The sequence below is a fragment of the Sorghum bicolor genome, chromosome 1 (genome assembly GCF_000003195.3).
Source record: "Sorghum bicolor cultivar BTx623 chromosome 1, Sorghum_bicolor_NCBIv3, whole genome shotgun sequence".
Lineage (NCBI taxonomy): Eukaryota > Viridiplantae > Streptophyta > Magnoliopsida > Poales > Poaceae > Sorghum > Sorghum bicolor.
In genome coordinates, this window is record NC_012870.2 from 80,504,885 (window position 1) to 80,522,010 (window position 17,126).

Here is a 17,126-nt window from a genome sequence, read left to right on the forward strand (position 1 = left end):
TGTGTTGTGACTGTGAGTGAGCAGCCCCGTGCCGTCCCCGTGGCCCGCGCGTGGAGTGGCGGCAAATCAAGACGAGCAGGAAGGAGACGTACGTGTGACGTCAGCAAGAACCAACCAGTGGTCAGTGGAGTGGGGCGCCAGCAGGAGGCCAAGCTTCTCTTCTAGTACTACAGTAGTATAGTACAGTACTACTCCAGTAGATAGATAGAAAGATAGATAGATAGATAGATAGATAGATAGATAGATAGATAGATAGATAGATAGATAGATAGATGATGTGGACTTGGAGATGGCCGGAGTTCTAGTTCTAGTAGGGGATAGTATAGTATATAAACTGATGAAGGTGGCCGGAGGAGTTGCGCGCGATCCATGCATGGCTCCAAATCGAATCCAAAGAAACTACTGCTACCGCTATTAGTAATGCGGCGGGCGAGGGATTTGCATCCGCTGTGCTGCCTCCCCGCCGCCGACGACGACGGCGGATCCCCTCCGCCTCCGCCGCCGTCCCTGGCCGGGCTGCTCTACAAGTGGACCAACATCGGCAAGGGCTGGCGCCCGCGCTGGTTCGCCATCCGCGGCGCCATCCTCACTTACTCCAAGATCCCACGCTGCTCCTCCTCCGCCGCCGCCCATTACGGCCAGGACCGCCCCGTCGTCGGCCTCGTGCACCTCAAGGTCAGGGTCAGGCCCGCTCTCTAATTTAATTATTCCTCCTCTCTCGTCTGCTACTTAATTAATGGTAATCGCATCGAAAATGGAACTCCAAAAGATTAAACTTTGCTATACCCAAACAATTCGATTGCCTGTCAACAACCCAACTAGCATACTCTGCTTCAAAGATGATGCAGGCAGCGTGCGCAGCCAACAACTACCATGCTATGCTTTCCCTTCCATGAACAAGACTTCCCTTTTCATACGACCGTCACAAACTGAAGGGTCTTGTCTGCAAGTACCAGTATCCAGACCAGTAGTACCATTACATAATTGCGTTCCTAAATTAACAACGCGCTGAAATGAAAAACCATATGCTAAAGTGTTTTTTTCCTTTTAATAATCACTAGCTTTTGCAGCTTCTCACACTCACCTTTGCTTTTCTCTCTGTGCTTATTGTTTATTTAATTAGTTATTACTGTCTACATCCTACTTATTTCACTTCGTATCCAATAGCCCATACCATTCTAATTGTTATTTTTGTTGCTCGCCTTGTGTTTCTTCTCCATCTTTTGGATAATTTGAGTTTCTATAACTTTCCTACAATCTGAAAGGAATAAATCGCAGCTCTCTGTTATTAAAAAAGCCAAATAATCTGCAGCATCCAAGATTTGCCTGTCAATGTGTTAACAATGATCTGCAGTGGTTATATGAACTGCTAAAACTACTTTTCATAACATCATAACTTTGATTTTGTCTTCTGAATGCTGATTTTTTCAAGTTGAAATATCTCTAGATCTCCTCATTCCGTGAAAGCAAGTCAGATGACAGGCGGTTCTACATAATTACTCCAACCAAGACACTGCAGCTGAGAACAGACTGTGCTAATGAACGAGTGGCTTGGATTGAAGCCCTTGTTTCTGCTCGAGCTGAATCTTCTCCAGATTGGGGTTTATTGTGTAACCAGAATGATGCATCATTTTCTACCGAGAGACTTAGAAATCGCATGCATGAAGAAGGGCTTCGTGAGGACATAATTAAAGATTGTGAACAGATCGTCCATTCTGAATTCTCACAGTATCACACACAGATGAAACAACGTTGTGAAGAATATGTAAGCTTTATCAGAAGTCTTCCAAGGCAGCTTGAGGTAATGTTCTTGCAGGATATGCCCATTAGTAAAGTCATGCTACCCTACTCTTTTCGGTTTTGATCAACTAATGGATTAATTCTGCTCTTCAGAGGCATTTGATACCCAGTTTACCCCTTTAATATGTAAGTCTGATGGATTCTGCTTGTTCAGAAGTTAAATGTGCCAATAAACTAAAAAGACTAAATGCATGTCAAGCAAAAAAGGAGAGAAGAAAGAAAGAACTGTTTCGACTTCTATGCAAAGTTTCCTTCTAGAAATGACGAGGCATAGCAAGCCATCTATGTCTATGCAATATGTTTTTTTTCTTGAACAAGAGGGTTGAGTGTCATTTCATTAAGAGAAATAATATGTAGGAGAGACAAGAATTTACTCCTAGTACAAGGGAGAGAGGCTTGCGAACCCGACACTCACACCACAGTAGACTAAAACAACACTCATATTTTAGTGCTTAGCTGAAGAAGCATCTCCTTGAGAGCAGAGGCTCCAGCCGTGCACCACAGAATGTCCTCATTAGCTACAGCTTGTAGAAGCAATTTGACATTTGGAACACACAAGCATTGTGATGTTTCCATATTTCCCAAGCGACCAAGATGATTAATGAATTCAGTCCTTTTCTCATCTTCTTATCAAACTCCTTGATTGCTTGGCACCACCATTTGGAAAAGCAAGTCACTCTAGGCCGAAGAGTAATTGTCAGTAATCCTAATCTGTTCAGGATCAGAGTCCAGACCTATCTAGTGAAAACACAGGACACAAGGGTATGCTGAATCAACTCCTCTGCTTGATCACAAAAGGATGTGTCCTCTGTTAAAACACAAAACTCTAGATATAATTACACAAAACCCTTTGGTTTTTGTGAGTGTGTAATGTATCTAAAGTTCTGTTCTATTGGCCATGTTCTCATTGTACAACATGTATTACTGACCTATCAACCAATTGGCAACTGCCTTCTACAGAAATCATGTTTACTGTGCACATTCACCTTCTTGACTGTTGCAATTCCTTTTCATGGTTCCATGATGATATACTGTGTTTTTCAGGTACTTAATGCAGATGATAATGCTAATATGATTGAGCTCCGCTCGCACTTGGTGAAGCCTGAATATTCCAGCTCTGGACAGGGAAAATGCAGTGGTACTTGATTTTTGAAATTATTTTTATGCTTGTTTTCTTATTCTGACATATGCACTTAATTCTGTCTTCAAAACATACATGCTCGCTGCTCTTTGTACTGAGTGATCTGTTTTGAGTCGCTCCCCCTCCCATCTCCTTAAATTATATTTTAACATGTTTGCTTAATGTTAATTTAACATCAGAGAGCAGCAATACAGAATCTTCTGATGATGTTGGGCAACAGGAGTTGGATGAACTTTTGGATGACGATGACTATCATTTTTATGATACAAGGCAGAGTTTCAGTGATTCAGTAACAATTTCTTGCTTGAAGATGAAAGGTTCAAATTCTGGCAAGGATAACTTTCTTTATGGTGATAAATTTGTGAAATCAAAGGCTGGTATGGCTAACAGTGAGTGCATGTCGCCGTTTTTCAAGCGACGCACGAAGTTGCCTGATCCAGTTGAGAAGGAAAAGGGTGTTAGTCTTTGGTCAATGATCAAGGATAATGTCGGAAGAGATCTTACACGAGTATGTCTGCCTGTTTACTTTAACGAACCATTATCATCTCTTCAAAAATGCTTTGAAGATTTGGAGTATTCTTATTTGTTGGATCGTGCATATGAATGTGGCCTAAAGGTATTATTATTGCTACAAATTCCCACCTGACAATTGATTAGTTGAGTTAGAACCTTTACTGTATGGTTTGCCTTCTGAATTCAGGGGGACAGTTTGATGAGAATTCTTAAGGTTGCTGCATTTGCGGTTTCTGGGTATGCTTCCTCGGATGGGCGTCCCTGCAAACCTTTCAATCCATTGTTAGGGGAAACCTATGAAGCTGATTACTCTGAAAATGGAATCCGTTTCTTCTCTGAAAAGGTCTATTCTTTGTTAAAAAGTCGCTTTTTTGTTTCTGTTAAATCATAAGAGCTATGCTTGATCTCCTGACACAAATTAATGAACTGGTAATATTTACTCAATTATGCAGTGTGACTAGTTTCTAAATCAGTATTTCAGTTGAAAAAAAAACTACAAGTAAGAGCAGTGATTTAATTTCAATGAAAAGTGACACAGTGCATTATTGGTTCATTGTTTCCTGTCAACTGATTGTTGCGGTCACATCGATACTGTTTTATGATGCTAGACCTTCAGTACAAACTATATATAGCTGGAGTTAATTACGATGCTCTATTTCTGGCATCAGGTTAGCCATCATCCAATGGTCATGGCTTGTCATTGTGAAGGAAAAGGCTGGAAATTTTGGGGAGACAGCAATGTAAAGAGCAAGTTCTGGGGGCAAACAATCCAGCTGGATCCTGTTGGTGTGTTAACTCTAGAATTTGATGATGGAGAAACTTTCCAGTGGAGTAAGGTAAATATCCTTTACTTTTATTGTTGCTGGCGTGACTAGCAGACTGCCAATACACTCACCCCTGTTACCAGTTTTATGGGTGCAGACCTTTGATGTGTCAGTTTCAGTTTTTTCGCTGAACTGTTTAGGAAAAACAAATAATTATTAATTTTATCTCTATACCAGGTTACAACAACAATTAATAACCTTATCATCGGCAGAGTTTATTGTAATCACCATGGCACGATGAATATAACCGGTAACAGGGGATATTCATGCAAGCTGATATTCAAACAACAATCTTTCCTTGAGCGCAGCCCTCGGCAGGTAAAATGCTGTATGACTAACAGTTACCGTAACACTCCCATACAGTCTCCTTGGGAATCGTTTTCATGGATCTTATTAAGATATAGTTGTATGCAAGGTTCAAGGATTCGTTAAGGATGTTGATGGTTCCAATGTTGCGACCCTAATGGGAAAGTGGGACGAGAGCATGTACTGCACCATCGCTAACGATGCACCCAGAGTAAACTGCAGTGCATCAGGCCAGAATGCAGATGCGACTCTGTTGTGGGAGAAAAATGAACCTTCAACTTATCCCACTCGCTATAACCTTTCATCGTTCGCGATCACTCTGAACGAGTTGACTCCAGAACTCAAGGTAGCTAGACGACCTGGCATGCTTAATTGGATCATTTAACATTTATTCTTTGTGCCACTTCTGAAGCACGAAACTGTCAATTAATTGCTTAGGAGAGACTTCCACCAACGGATTCAAGACTCAGACCAGATCAGCGACATGTAGAGAACGGGGAGTATGGTAAGGCCAATGCTGAGAAGCTGCGACTGGAGACGAGGCAACGAATGGTATATATATATCTTTCTTCACATTTTTGGGGCAGGCATGTTCATGAAGCATAAGTTTTTTGGGGACAAGTTGTTTATCAGTTTGTGATTGTGTCTAAAATACACAAATGCTTATCGGCCGATCACTCTGCAACCTCTGGGAAAGCAAATGTCTGTGTATGCTCTAATTGGACGATATATGGCTTTGCATTGCAGTCACGGAAGATGCAGGACAGTGGTTGGAAACCAAGATGGTTCCGGAGGGATGGCAGCGACGGGACATTCCGCTATGTCGGAGGTTACTGGGAGGCAAGAGAGCAGGCGAAATGGGATGGATGCTATGATATATTTGGTGAAGTCTCCGACAGCAGCCCAAGGCATGCAGCACAGCAACGTTGAGCTGCTCAGATATGTATAGGAAATCAAGCATATATAGTATAATAAGTTGCTGCTGCTGCTGCTAGCAAGATGCATGCATGGATATTAATTCTCCCCCAGTAATTAGTCTTGGGGATATTAGTACTAGAAACAAACGACAGTATATAATCTGATGATGATCTATCTATCTATCTATCTATCTATCTATCTAGTTGTCCGTCGTCTGTCCGTCTGAGACTGATATAGTATATTCCTACAATGCAATGCAATGCGTTCCGTTCCGGCCGGCGTTCATCAGTCAGGCTCAGGCATGGAGGCGGACGTCATGCTGATGCTGATGCATCGTGGGCGACGAGTTGGATGCCGGCCTCCGCCAGGCGCTTCTCCTTGTAGACGTATCCCCTGGCCACGGCCACGAAGGCCAGCAGGTCGACGGCGCTGATGGCGGCCAGCAGCCAGTAGAATTTGTGGAGGCTGCCCTGGTCGAGGTCGTCGGTGAGCCAGGGCCTCCGCCCGCCTGAGGTGGTGACGGCGTGCACGGCGCTGACGATGGCGGTGCTGAAGAAGAAGCCGAGCGAGAGCGTGCTGAGGAAGAGGCCCGTGCTCATGGTCTTCATTCCCCTGGGGCACTCGCGCAGGAAGAAGTCGAGCTGGCCGACGTAGGTGAAGGCCTCCCCGGCGCCGACGAGGAAGAACTGCGGCACCAGAAGGAAGACGGAGGGCGTGGCGCCGCCGGCGAGGGAGGCCGAGCGGCGCGCGCGCTCGGTCAGCGCCGCGGCGACCATGGCGAGCACGGAGAGGAGGAGGCCGACGGAGATGCGCTGCAGCGGGGAGAGGCCCTGCGGGTTGGCGGTGAGGCGGCGGGCGAGGGGCACGACAAGGCGGTCGTAGACGGGGACGGTGAGGAGGATGGAGCCGACGAAGAAGACGGTGAGGGAGCCGGCGGGGATCTCGAATGAGGAGCCAAGGCGGCGGTCCATGGCCTGCGCCTGGGAGACGGAGAAGGTGGTCATCTGGGCGTAGACGGTCCAGAAGGGGATGGTGGTGGCCCACGTCGGCAGCATCCGCACCACCTGCTTCACCTCCTCCACGTCCGTCAGCGTGCACGCCGCCCACTTCTTCCCCTTCCCCTTGCCGTTGCCGGAACCCTGCACCTCCACCTCCAACTCCACGATCGCCGCCTTCTCAAGGAACCTGCACCAAGCAAGTAAAGCATCCATGAATGATTATCTTTATATATATATATATATATATATATATATATATATATATATATATATATATATATATATATATATATATATATATATATATATATAGTGTGCAATTGCGGCAAAATACATATGGATCGGAGTGTGCGATTGTTTTTGGTTTTAGTGTCAAAAGTGCATAGTCGTCTTGATCAATTCTGGATGTACTGCTAGTATGTTTGACTGATCCGCCTCATCTCATCTCATCTCATCTCATCTCATCCGGTAATTCGTAATCGGGACATTCGGACGGCAGTGATGCATGTCATCAGCCTCATCTCATCGATCGCGTATATATGATATACACTATATGGTATGGTATGTACCCAAAATATTCGCATCCAACTCGATCTCCTGAATTTATATCGATCTCATCGTCTGGACCTGACCAGCTTTGCGTTGCATTTCTATATAATTCCCGTCCGTACCCAAAATATTCGCATCCCGTATTATTGTGTTCATCTATGCAAAGCATATGTCAGCAGAAGCAGACACGCACACAAACGGCGCGCACGATGCATGATTGCATTGCATTCCATTCCATTCCATTCCACCAATGCAATTTGGTCGTCGTCGTCGTCGTCGTCGTTTCCACCAATGCAATACGGTATCTATCGATCTACGTAGTTACTACAGGCCGGTCCATTCTGGTACGTTCTACTTATATACTCAATACTGTACAATATTAGTAGTAGTTACTGTATTAATTAATTAATTACCTGCACTGCTTGGTGCGCGGCATCTTGTGCTTTCCCTTGACGTCCTCTCCGGCGGCCACCGCGTCATCCACGTCGTACAGCATTGCCGGGTCCGACGGCAGCGGCATCGCTCGCTTCCTCCACGCCGCCGCCGTCACCGCCGCGATCTGCGTCAGCGGGCTCCCCACCAGCTTCTTGAACCGGTACCTGGGTGTGCCGGCCAGGAAGAGCAGCAGGCCGACCAGGATGGCGACGACGCAGGCGCCGTAGCCCCAGCGGCGGCCCAGGTGGTCCTGCACGTACACCAGCACCGTCACGGCCAGCAGCGAGCCGATGCTGATGAAGAAGAAGAACCAGCTGAAGAAGCGCGCCATGCTCCGCCGCTCGCCGCCGTCCGACTCGTCGAACTGGTCGGAGCCGAACCCGGAGACGCTGGACTTGAGACCGCCGGTGCCCAGCGCCGTGAGGTAGAGGGCCAGGTACAGCACGCCCAGCTGCGTCCCGCTGGGCTCCACGCAGTGGTTGGGGCCAGTGGGGTCAGCGCACGCCGGCGGCCGGAGCCCTGGTGCCGCCGTGGACACGGTGAGGACGCACATGCCCACGGCTTGGACTGCCGTGAAGATGGCGATGGTGAGGTACCTCCCGAGGTAGGTGTCGGCGACGAAGCCACCCAGGAGGCAGAGCATGAAGGACGCGCCCAGGAAGTTGGTCACAGCGTTGGCAGACGCGGCGCCGCCCAGGTGCATGGTGTCCATCAGGTACGTCACCAGGTTCACGCCCACGCCCAGCGTCGTCAGACGCTCGTTCAGCTCCACCACCAGGATCATGGCGGCGGACGACCACCCGCCGGAGGAGCCGCGGACGGCGGGGCGCCCCTTGTAGTCCCACGCGTCCATCATCGTCGTCGTCGTCGTCAGCTTGCCCTCCGCCGCGGTCTGCGGAACCGACGACGCATCATGATCCGCCATATCTCTCGATCGCTCTCTTTGGATCTGTCGTCGATCTGTATCTGTATGTATAGCAGTGATATATATGATCGAGTATATGTATATGATATGATGATCGTCGATATACTGACTGGTGAGTGACTGCGGCGGCTACGTACGTCGAGTGGAGTAGCAGAGTATCGAGGACACACCTAGCTAGCTAGCTAGCACGTAGATGAGCCTCCTCCACCATGCATCTTCTCTTATTTATAGGAGTCCTGCCGTGCCGTGCCGTGCCGTCAACAGACAAGCTAACAAGGGACCCGACCTCTTAGTAGTCTTAGCAACGTACAGCAATGGATGGCGATAGTACGTATGCATGATAATATACTTATGTGAGGTAGCTGCATACGTACCTTTGTTTGTTTCTTTCACAATTGATGATGAGCTCTCTGCCAGCAAAGTCGATGAGCGTAAAATCCAATGGGCCGGCGTGCGATCCATCCAATGGGAATGGGATTGGGAGGATTTTAACTGTATGCCATTATAAAAGATTGACCAAACCAGCAGGCCATTAAAAAGTTGTTTCGCACAGCTGTGCCCAACTTCATCTTCGGCTATATCCGTATGCCATTCCGTCCATTTTGAAGTCTAACGGCAGTTAAGTGGTCTGGCATTTGACTTGAATGCCCTTGGGCCAATTGGTCTCGACAACAAAATCTTCTTTTCCCCTGTGCCAGTGTCTGCCAGTTTTTTTCCTTCTCTCTGGTGCTTAGTCAAATTAATTAATTATCTCAGTGATTTTTTTCCCTTGTGTGACAAAACAAAAAAAAGACCATATTAGACCTTGTTTATCATTTTTTTTGCAAAATGGACACGATACCAATTTTGTTTGTAGTTGACAAATATTGTCTAATCATGAATTAACTAGGTTCAAAAGATTCGTCTCACAAATTATGAGTGAACTATGTAATTAGTTTTTATTTTCGTCTATATTTAATGCTCCATACATGCGTCTAAAGTTTCGATTGGATGAAAAATCTGAAAAATTTTGTAAATTTTTTTAAACTAAATAAGGCCTTAATCTGGGTGCTCTGAAAGTTAGGTGAGGCTCTACCGTTCTCTGTATGTGCATATGCAGGTAAATGCTCTAGGCTCTGCCGTTCCCTGCATATTGCACGCAGCGTACAGGCGGTGTCTGGCACTGAAATTGGCAAGACATCCCGTCTGATGCGGCACCTGCTGTCTTTTTTCGACAAGTTACGCCGCACCTTAGTGATCAATGTCACGACTTTTAATTCCTGCCTAGAAGTAGTGCCAACAACTACAGTGGTATCGACGTACGTTACACCTCGCACTATGACCTGTATCTATCACTCACTATACTTGAGAAAGATGTAGGGCAGTTTAGATTAAAAGCTTCCATCACTGATTTCTGCATGATCTATACTCCATCCGTCTCAAAAAGAGTGATGTTTTTTTACTTTTCGATATCGTGTTTGACCGTTCGTCTTATTAAAAAATTTTATGTAAATTATAAAATAAATTAATCATGGATAAAGTATCTCTAATAATAAAATAAGTCTTAACAAAATATATAATATTTATGTAAAAATTTTGAATAAGACGAATGGTCAAATAAGATGTCTAAAATCCTAAAACGATACTCTTTTTGGGACGCAGGGAGTACATAGGAAGAAGAGAAAAAAAAAGCTTTCCAGTATATCTAAATGAATCACAATATGACAATTTTTTTGTTTTTTTATGTTGCTACGCCAAAGAAACAAACAAAACAGGTACTCGAATAGAGGCCCCGTGATCCGTGCAGATTCTGGGCTGTGCGTCCTCCTGCGCCTGCTCGAAAGGTTTCTAGGTATTGTTTAGTTCCAAAAAATTTTGCAAAATAGGAATAGTAGCATTTTTGTTTATATTTGATAAATATTGTTTAATTATAGACTAACTAGGCTCAAAAGGTTCGTCTCGCCAATTCCGACCAAACTGTGCAATTAGTTTTTATTTTCATCTATATTTAATACTCCATGCATAGGTCTAGAGACTTGATGTGACGGGGAATCTGAAAAATTTTGCAAAATTTTTGGGAACTAAACAAGACCTTAAAATGCAACACATTCCGTCCTGACAGGATCATACGATTACAATACCTTTCTTCTCTCTGTCTGCTTAAGCCTTGTTTTTTTTTCGTGTTGCGAACCGCGCCATCAGCCGAGCACCGAGCGCACGCCGCCTTCCGGGCGCAGTCAGTGAGCAGGAGCCGCAGCGTCTGCAGCGCCAGTGCAGCTCCGAGAGCCCCAGCACGAGCATGGCCTCGCTTGCCGCGCCACAGAGCACTGGGAGCGCATCCACGTCGGCGGGCCCGCGACGTCCGCGGCCAGGGAGAGCAGCACGAGCACGGCAGCGTGTGGTATGGACTGGAAGGGCAAGAAGGACATTTTCCTACCTAGGACCCACATCTCAGACCTCTTAAACGTTACAAAACAAACGGAATGAGAACAGAATGGCACACGGGTATAGTCGAAGATGAAGTTGGGCACAGCGGTGCGAAACAACTTTTTAGTGGTCTCCTGGTTTGGTCAATCTTTTATAATGGCATACAGGTAAAAAGCTTCGGGATTGGCAACAACCTCACTTTGCCATTTACCTACGACACGTACACATGTAGATATGAGAGTTGTTAAGAAAAATACAGTATATATGCTGCGTCCAATGGGTCCACTCATAATCTTCTTAAGTCATTCCGGAATGGTAAGGATTTGTACCAATGGGCGTAATATTGAACCATCGTCCGACTTTGATTGTGTCATTTACTAACCGTGCTTTGTTCTGCATGAAACGTAATATATTAAGTTCGATGCTGGTTTAGCTTACCCTCCTAGCAATTTTCTGTTCTTCAGGAAATTGAATCTGGTATGTGCCATGTTCTAATTGTTCGGATTCAGTAAACATGCAAAGGTTGCCGGTGACCAACCGTTCCAATTTATTCTTGAGTTTTAGTTCTCTGTATGTAAATGCCTATAGACGCTATCTGATCCAAACAATCCATGCCATGCTTTGATGCCTACTAAACTTGCAATGCCTATGTTTTGCCTTTGTGCTATGCTTAATTCTACCCACCTAATCATTTTTTTCATATTAAAGGTTCAGAGTGATAGATAAATTTGTCACTCAGAAGAAGGGCATTAGTTGTTTGTGCTATACATTTGTTTGTGGCTAAAAACATTGCCATGACAACCCTTGCCTGCCAATCAGTGACCAACTAGTACAACAATTCACTATGACGGATGGGGCAGCCCCCACAATGGTCCACCAAATAGAGATTGAGCTTAGAACTGGTACGATGGCAGCCGAGGTTGATGCCGCTTCATCTTCCTATAATAACTCACCCACTAGCGGTAATAGTGCCAACCTAAGAAAACCTCAGTCTGCCAAAGCAAGGTAGCCACCATTGCCACAAGCTCAGCTCCCCCCTCCGAGCAGCTCCAATCACCCCACCATGGCTTACCAGCGCGCGGATCCTTTCCCATTCTGACCAAGGGGAATGCACATCCAGAACATTCCTAGCTGACCGATGATGGTGAGGACCATTGCTGGACAGAGTCCTCGAGCAAGAAATGAGGACTTCGCCATTGTCACCATCGAGCCACTACCTAGTAATGCCTTGCACTTCCTGGTTGTTGATAAGGTGATCAGGGAGTTTTGCGCAAATAGGAGGGTTCCGATTATGGAGGTGCAATCTACGCATCTAGGTCAAGCTTTCATTCATTTTAAGCATGAGTATGGTAGGTATCGCTTTGTGATTAGGAGCCCACATTCTTATGGGGGAGTGTTGTTCACCTTTGTGAGGCATAACTAGGGTAGAAACTGGAGGCAGGTCACTTTCAATCATGAGTGTTAGCTGATGTTGTTGGGTCTGCCTGAAGATTATTAAGATGATGAGTTTATTGATACTATCATTGGCCCTTTTGCTAAAACTATTACCTGGTACAAGGATCCTAAAAACTTAGCAAGGTTGATTATTAGAGCTAGGGTGATAGACCTTAAAACAATCTCTCACTTCTTGGTGTTCTCTGATGGATAGTCTAGTGCAAGATCTTGAGCACCTTGGACGTGGGCCACTAGATGAAGAGCAAGTGCCACAACCTCCCAATGATGGTCCTCCTCTATTTGACTTCTTTCGGTTGGGACAATATGTCCTTGCCCCGGTTGTAGCACACGCCGAGGAGAACATTGTGGGCCAGGGAATTGGTTAGAACATCTAGGAGCAGTAGGGTCCCCAACTTGGTTAGGATGCATGGACAAAAGAGTTTCTAGCCTTGCAGCAACAGGTGGACCTAAACATGGCCCCCATGGCCATGCTCCAGGACTTGCATGAGGCTCTTGCAGTTGATGACCCCCTTGAAATGATAATCAACCATACTCAGGGAGAGGTGTAAGAGGATGTTCAACAAATTACCCTCTAGTTCAACAAGATGAGGTGGTTGCTGAGGTTGAACCTAAAATCCAGATATCTCAGCACTTGCCTATGATGCAAGTTCATGAAGAAGAATTAATGGACTTAGAGGAGTTGATGAACCCGGAATAGAATGAAAACCAGGGGACCAGTGGATCAGTACTTGGTTGAACCTGTTGCAGACTAGAAAGTTAACTAGGTGGACCTTATGGAGGCTGGGCCATAGAATCAAGGGGTCCTTGTAGCTGAGCAGCAGACTCAAGCAGGCCAAGGGCACCCAGATGCAGTTCAGTAGGCGCAATAGGCAGGCATGAATGATCAACAAGAACTTGTGGTCTTACAGTAGCCACTTAACATACAATAGGAACACATGGGGCACAAGCAATAGTGGGACAACAAAACTAGTAGGTGTTGATGGTAGATAAGTGTCAATTTTAACTGTCAACTTGACCGAGAAAATGTTATAAAAAGAATCACCATAACTAACATAATTCTATGAGTTTTGGTGAATATCTATTTCTGCAGGGTGTTAGCTGAAAAACAACCATAGAAGACCCACATGTCAGGTTTACATAGAGAAAAAGCACCTACATATGAAAAAGAAGAGTCTAGAGGACTCAGGAAGGACCCCCTTATAGGGAGGGACCTACCTATCACAGAGACAGGGCGGCCACCCTCCCCCTACACCAATCAGGTGTAGACTTGTGGATCACGCTCCACCGCCTTTGAAGATCACTAATAATCGTCCATCTAAGCCGGTTTGATCCAACGGCTGACATTTATCGAAAGGTGCTATATAAGCAAGGACCCTAGCCCCTAGATCAGGCATCCCTTGAAACCCTAGTTCATTATTTCTAGTCAGGATTAGCAAAGAGGGGTCTCTATGTGAGATTAAAGTTCTACTTTTAGATTGAGAGAGATAGAGTGGAGGGAAGAGTTGGAGGAATATTGGTGTCTCCTCTCTGGCTTGTAGCTATGGGATCAAGTCTCCCTAACTCGGAGCTTGCATATGAGATTTCTCAGTAATGCAACTTCTAATATTAGAAAGTACATTGTTATTATTGTTTTTTGATTTGCAAGTTTACTTTATTCTCTTCGCTAGGGAGTAATCATCTGTAGTATAAGCATGGTGCTTGGGCTCGGGTACGGTACTCGTAGATATCCCCTATCTGGCTAGATCGGTGGTAGGTCACGAGGGTGACTTCCTTGTTGATCCTTTAGAGCCTCCTCCTGTTAGTAGAATTGGTAGGATTTGCGTGCCAGGGTTAAGCATCCTATGTTATGTCTTTTCCTTCGGTAATGCCCCCACCAGAGCAGTGGTCACATAGCTTGCCATAGGTTAGAACTAGGGTGCCATAGTAGTCTTCTCTATCTCTTATATCATGTTACCTTGCTTGCAGCTCAGGGGTTAAACACAGACTTGGTTAGTCATCGCACGTTTTCTCCTTGCGGATAAATAAATACGATACTCTAGAAATATATTTAAGGTGAAGTGCTCACCGATATCCATGCGCTTGCAGATTATTTCTCTTTGATTCTTCTGTGTGCGTAATAAATATCAACAGTAGGGTCAGGTGGGAGGAATAATAGTACAAGAGAACATTTAGATTGGAATGGTCAGAACACTCTTCTTCAATGCTCTAGCCCGCCCAAAGGACATTGGTATGTCCTGGTTGGCGCCAGATTCCCCACCCAATTCTCAAGAAAGGGGTTCAAACAAAGGAGAGATAATAGAAGTGCTAAGGGAGTGGGCTAGATTCTTCAAGGCCCTGTTGAATGCTCCTACACAACATGCCTAGGCCAAAAGCCTAATATATCTTCTAGGCTTCCAGACTTATTGCATATGAGCCTCCAAGTTGGGTGCTCGCTCCCTCTCTTTAAATTGCAAGCCTTCTAAGCCAGATGCCTGTGCCCTCTTTGAGATTGAACCTTAATTTCATCAGTTAAGGAGATTGAGGAGGCACTGCCAGCATCAGACAGTGAATGAATATCCAGAGCAGGCCTCTGAAAAAAAAAGAGGGGAAAAAAAAAAGGAAAAGCACCTACCTTGACTCTGGGGTCAGACGGAGTGATCGAGTGAGGGTCAACACCAAGGGCAACAGAAAATGGTATACTGCTACGTACTCTGCTAGCTAGTAGTTTGTTTACTCCAATGCAAGCAAGTGCTATGCTGCTAAGCACGATCGATCACCAGGTAGCCTGCTTGCTCGTTCGTTCTTGGACGCCGACAACCAGTAGTACAACGATCCAAATATATATATTATCCATGCAAGCAACTTGCATTGGTCATCACGTAGGGTCACGGGCATGCATGAATCCAAAACACCTCTAGATTCTTTGCTTCCCGTGAATCAGTGTGGGCATAAAATGAAATTAAAATGTATAATGCATGCAGTGGCAGTGCGTAGGTCGATCCATTCCTCGTGGATCTGATCGAGAGCTCCGATCCATGCATCCTAGCATTTCACGTGGTACGTGGCCCTCAGCTCGTGTCCCTTCCTGGTTGGGTTAGGCCTTGTTTAGTTCCACCAAAAATCTAAAACTTTTCAAAATTCATCGTCACATTGAATCTTACGACACATACATAAAATATTAAATATATATATAAATAATATTTAATTATACAGTTTACTTATATTTTACGAGACGAATCTTTTGAACCTAATTATTAGTCCAATAATTGTTAAGTACAAACAAAAGTACTACAGTCAAAAACTTTTGGTTCCGAGAACTAAACAAGGCCTTAGTTCAAATGCCATAGATGCAGTGTACTTGTCCCCTGCAGGCGCCACTGCCTACACATAGAGCCCCCCTCATGTACTGTATCTGTATATATATAGAGATGTATATCTCTCTCGAAAATATGTATGCAGGCATGTAACACACACCACACCACACTCCACTCCACTCCCCGGACAGCCCAAAATAAATAAGTGAACATCACCGACCTCTGCAGCTCAGCCTCAGCATACAAGATAAATAATGGCGGCGTCGAGAGGAGCGGCCGCGGCGCTGGTGGTGCTGCTCGCCGCAGTCAATTGCTTTGCGCTGCAAGCGTCGGCGCACTACACCAGCTGCCCTCCGCCGCCGCCTCCACCGCCATGCCCTCCGGCGGCCCCAAGCAGCGGCGGCGGCGTGGGGTGCCATCGGGACGCGCTCAAGCTAGGCGTCTGCGCCAACGTGCTGGGCCTCATCAAGGCCAAGGTGGGGCTGCCGCCTACGGAGCCCTGCTGCCCGCTGTTGGACGGCCTCGTCGACCTGGAGGCCGCCGTCTGCCTCTGCACTGCCATCAAGGCCAACGTGCTGGGCATCCACCTCAACCTCCCCATCGACCTCGCCCTCGTCCTCAACCACTGCGGCAAGACCGCCCCCAAAGGCTTCCACTGCACCCACTAATAAAGCACTCCCTCCTTCTCCTAATAATACATTACATGTGCATCCATGCTTCACTTCTCGTCCTCACATCCATCTTATTTACTCTAGCATCCTCGTCGACCAACCATTCATGCATGCATGCACGCACAACTCAGCATGCTCAATACAATGCTGTTGTTGCATACTTGCATATGCAAATTAATTCTGATTTATTTCTTTCCTTTTTCCTTTTATGTAATAATGTAATGTTGGCCTCGCTAGCTTCATTATTATTATTATCCCATATACTATAACAAATCAAATTGTTTTCTGTATATGTCAGCAGAAATAGCAATATGCTATACTTCGCGGGTGTGCTCATCGGTCACTGTGCCGCTTCATTTGTAGCTTGTAACAAATTGATTATTTCAGGACTTAAATAAAGGACCAATCTGGGTGCCTTCTTGATTCGAACATATGCCGCCGGCACCCACCGGCCAAAATCACACTACTGAAAAAAACAACAAAGGAAAGGGACACATGCAAACACACTACAAGAATCAAGGCTTTACATGATGGTTACTTTGGTCACAGATGGTCAAAAACACGTCACAGTTAACTTACCATGACAAAAGAAAAAACCGTCATGTATCTCGCGTCATAAATTTGTTGAAGTGATATAGGCCGTCACAAATTTACATTTAAGTTCGTCATGGAATCCCTAGAAGTCCATTTAGCCCAGACTAGGCCCGATAGTGTATGACAAGATTGATCGTCATAGCCATCTAACACGCAGGATGCTTTCCATCATAGATTTGATTTGCCATGTAAGTGTTATGTGTTCACCAAAATTGACCATCACAAATCATATAATGAAAATCACATATAGCCCAACAATTTGGTAACTCAATTTCCAGTACATTAACTGATCATCACA

The 17,126-nt window shown here is 45.5% G+C and overlaps 3 protein-coding genes across 4 annotated transcripts; 2 read left to right on the forward strand and 1 right to left on the reverse strand.

Moving 5' to 3' along the window:
- Positions 213-5,700, forward strand: LOC8081549 (oxysterol-binding protein-related protein 1B). The gene is made up of 10 exons (XM_021451728.1): positions 213-675; positions 1,448-1,801; positions 2,845-2,938; positions 3,121-3,557; positions 3,642-3,797; positions 4,123-4,290; positions 4,456-4,596; positions 4,694-4,930; positions 5,023-5,136; positions 5,332-5,700. The coding sequence occupies exons 1-10, from the start codon at positions 370-372 to the stop codon at positions 5,512-5,514; spliced, it is 2,190 nt and encodes a 729-aa protein (XP_021307403.1). The 5' UTR covers positions 213-369; the 3' UTR covers positions 5,515-5,700.
- LOC8059535 (protein NRT1/ PTR FAMILY 6.3) lies at positions 5,708-8,625 on the reverse strand. Of its 2 annotated transcripts, XM_021451729.1 has the most exons (3): positions 8,547-8,625; positions 7,463-8,450; positions 5,708-6,687 (listed from the first exon to the last, which is right to left on the reverse strand). In XM_021451729.1, the coding sequence occupies exons 2-3, from the start codon at positions 8,407-8,409 to the stop codon at positions 5,817-5,819; spliced, it is 1,818 nt and encodes a 605-aa protein (XP_021307404.1). In that variant the 5' UTR covers positions 8,410-8,450; positions 8,547-8,625; the 3' UTR covers positions 5,708-5,816. The 2 variants fall into 2 exon arrangements, with proteins under 2 accessions (XP_021307404.1, XP_002468692.1); XM_002468647.2 differs by having other exon boundaries at positions 7,463-8,606.
- LOC8081550 (14 kDa proline-rich protein DC2.15) lies at positions 15,666-16,524 on the forward strand. Its single transcript, XM_002465994.2, has one exon. The coding sequence runs from the start codon at positions 15,818-15,820 to the stop codon at positions 16,229-16,231; it is 414 nt and encodes a 137-aa protein (XP_002466039.1). The 5' UTR covers positions 15,666-15,817; the 3' UTR covers positions 16,232-16,524.

Coding starts and splice junctions, on each gene's coding strand:
- LOC8081550 (XM_002465994.2), top strand. CDS start 15,818: ATGGCGGCGTCGAGAGGAGCGGCCGCGGCGCTGGTGGTGCTGCTCGCC.
- LOC8081549 (XM_021451728.1), top strand. CDS start 370: ATGCATGGCTCCAAATCGAATCCAAAGAAACTACTGCTACCGCTATTA. Junction 1,802..2,844: donor GTCTTCCAAGGCAGCTTGAG/GTAATGTTCTTG, acceptor TGTGTTTTTCAG/GTACTTAATGCAGATGATAA. Junction 4,291..4,455: donor AAACTTTCCAGTGGAGTAAG/GTAAATATCCTT, acceptor TCTCTATACCAG/GTTACAACAACAATTAATAA.
- LOC8059535 (XM_021451729.1), bottom strand. CDS start 8,409: ATGGCGGATCATGATGCGTCGTCGGTTCCGCAGACCGCGGCGGAGGGC. Junction 6,688..7,462: donor CCGCGCACCAAGCAGTGCAG/GTAATTAATTAA, acceptor TGCTTGGTGCAG/GTTCCTTGAGAAGGCGGCGA.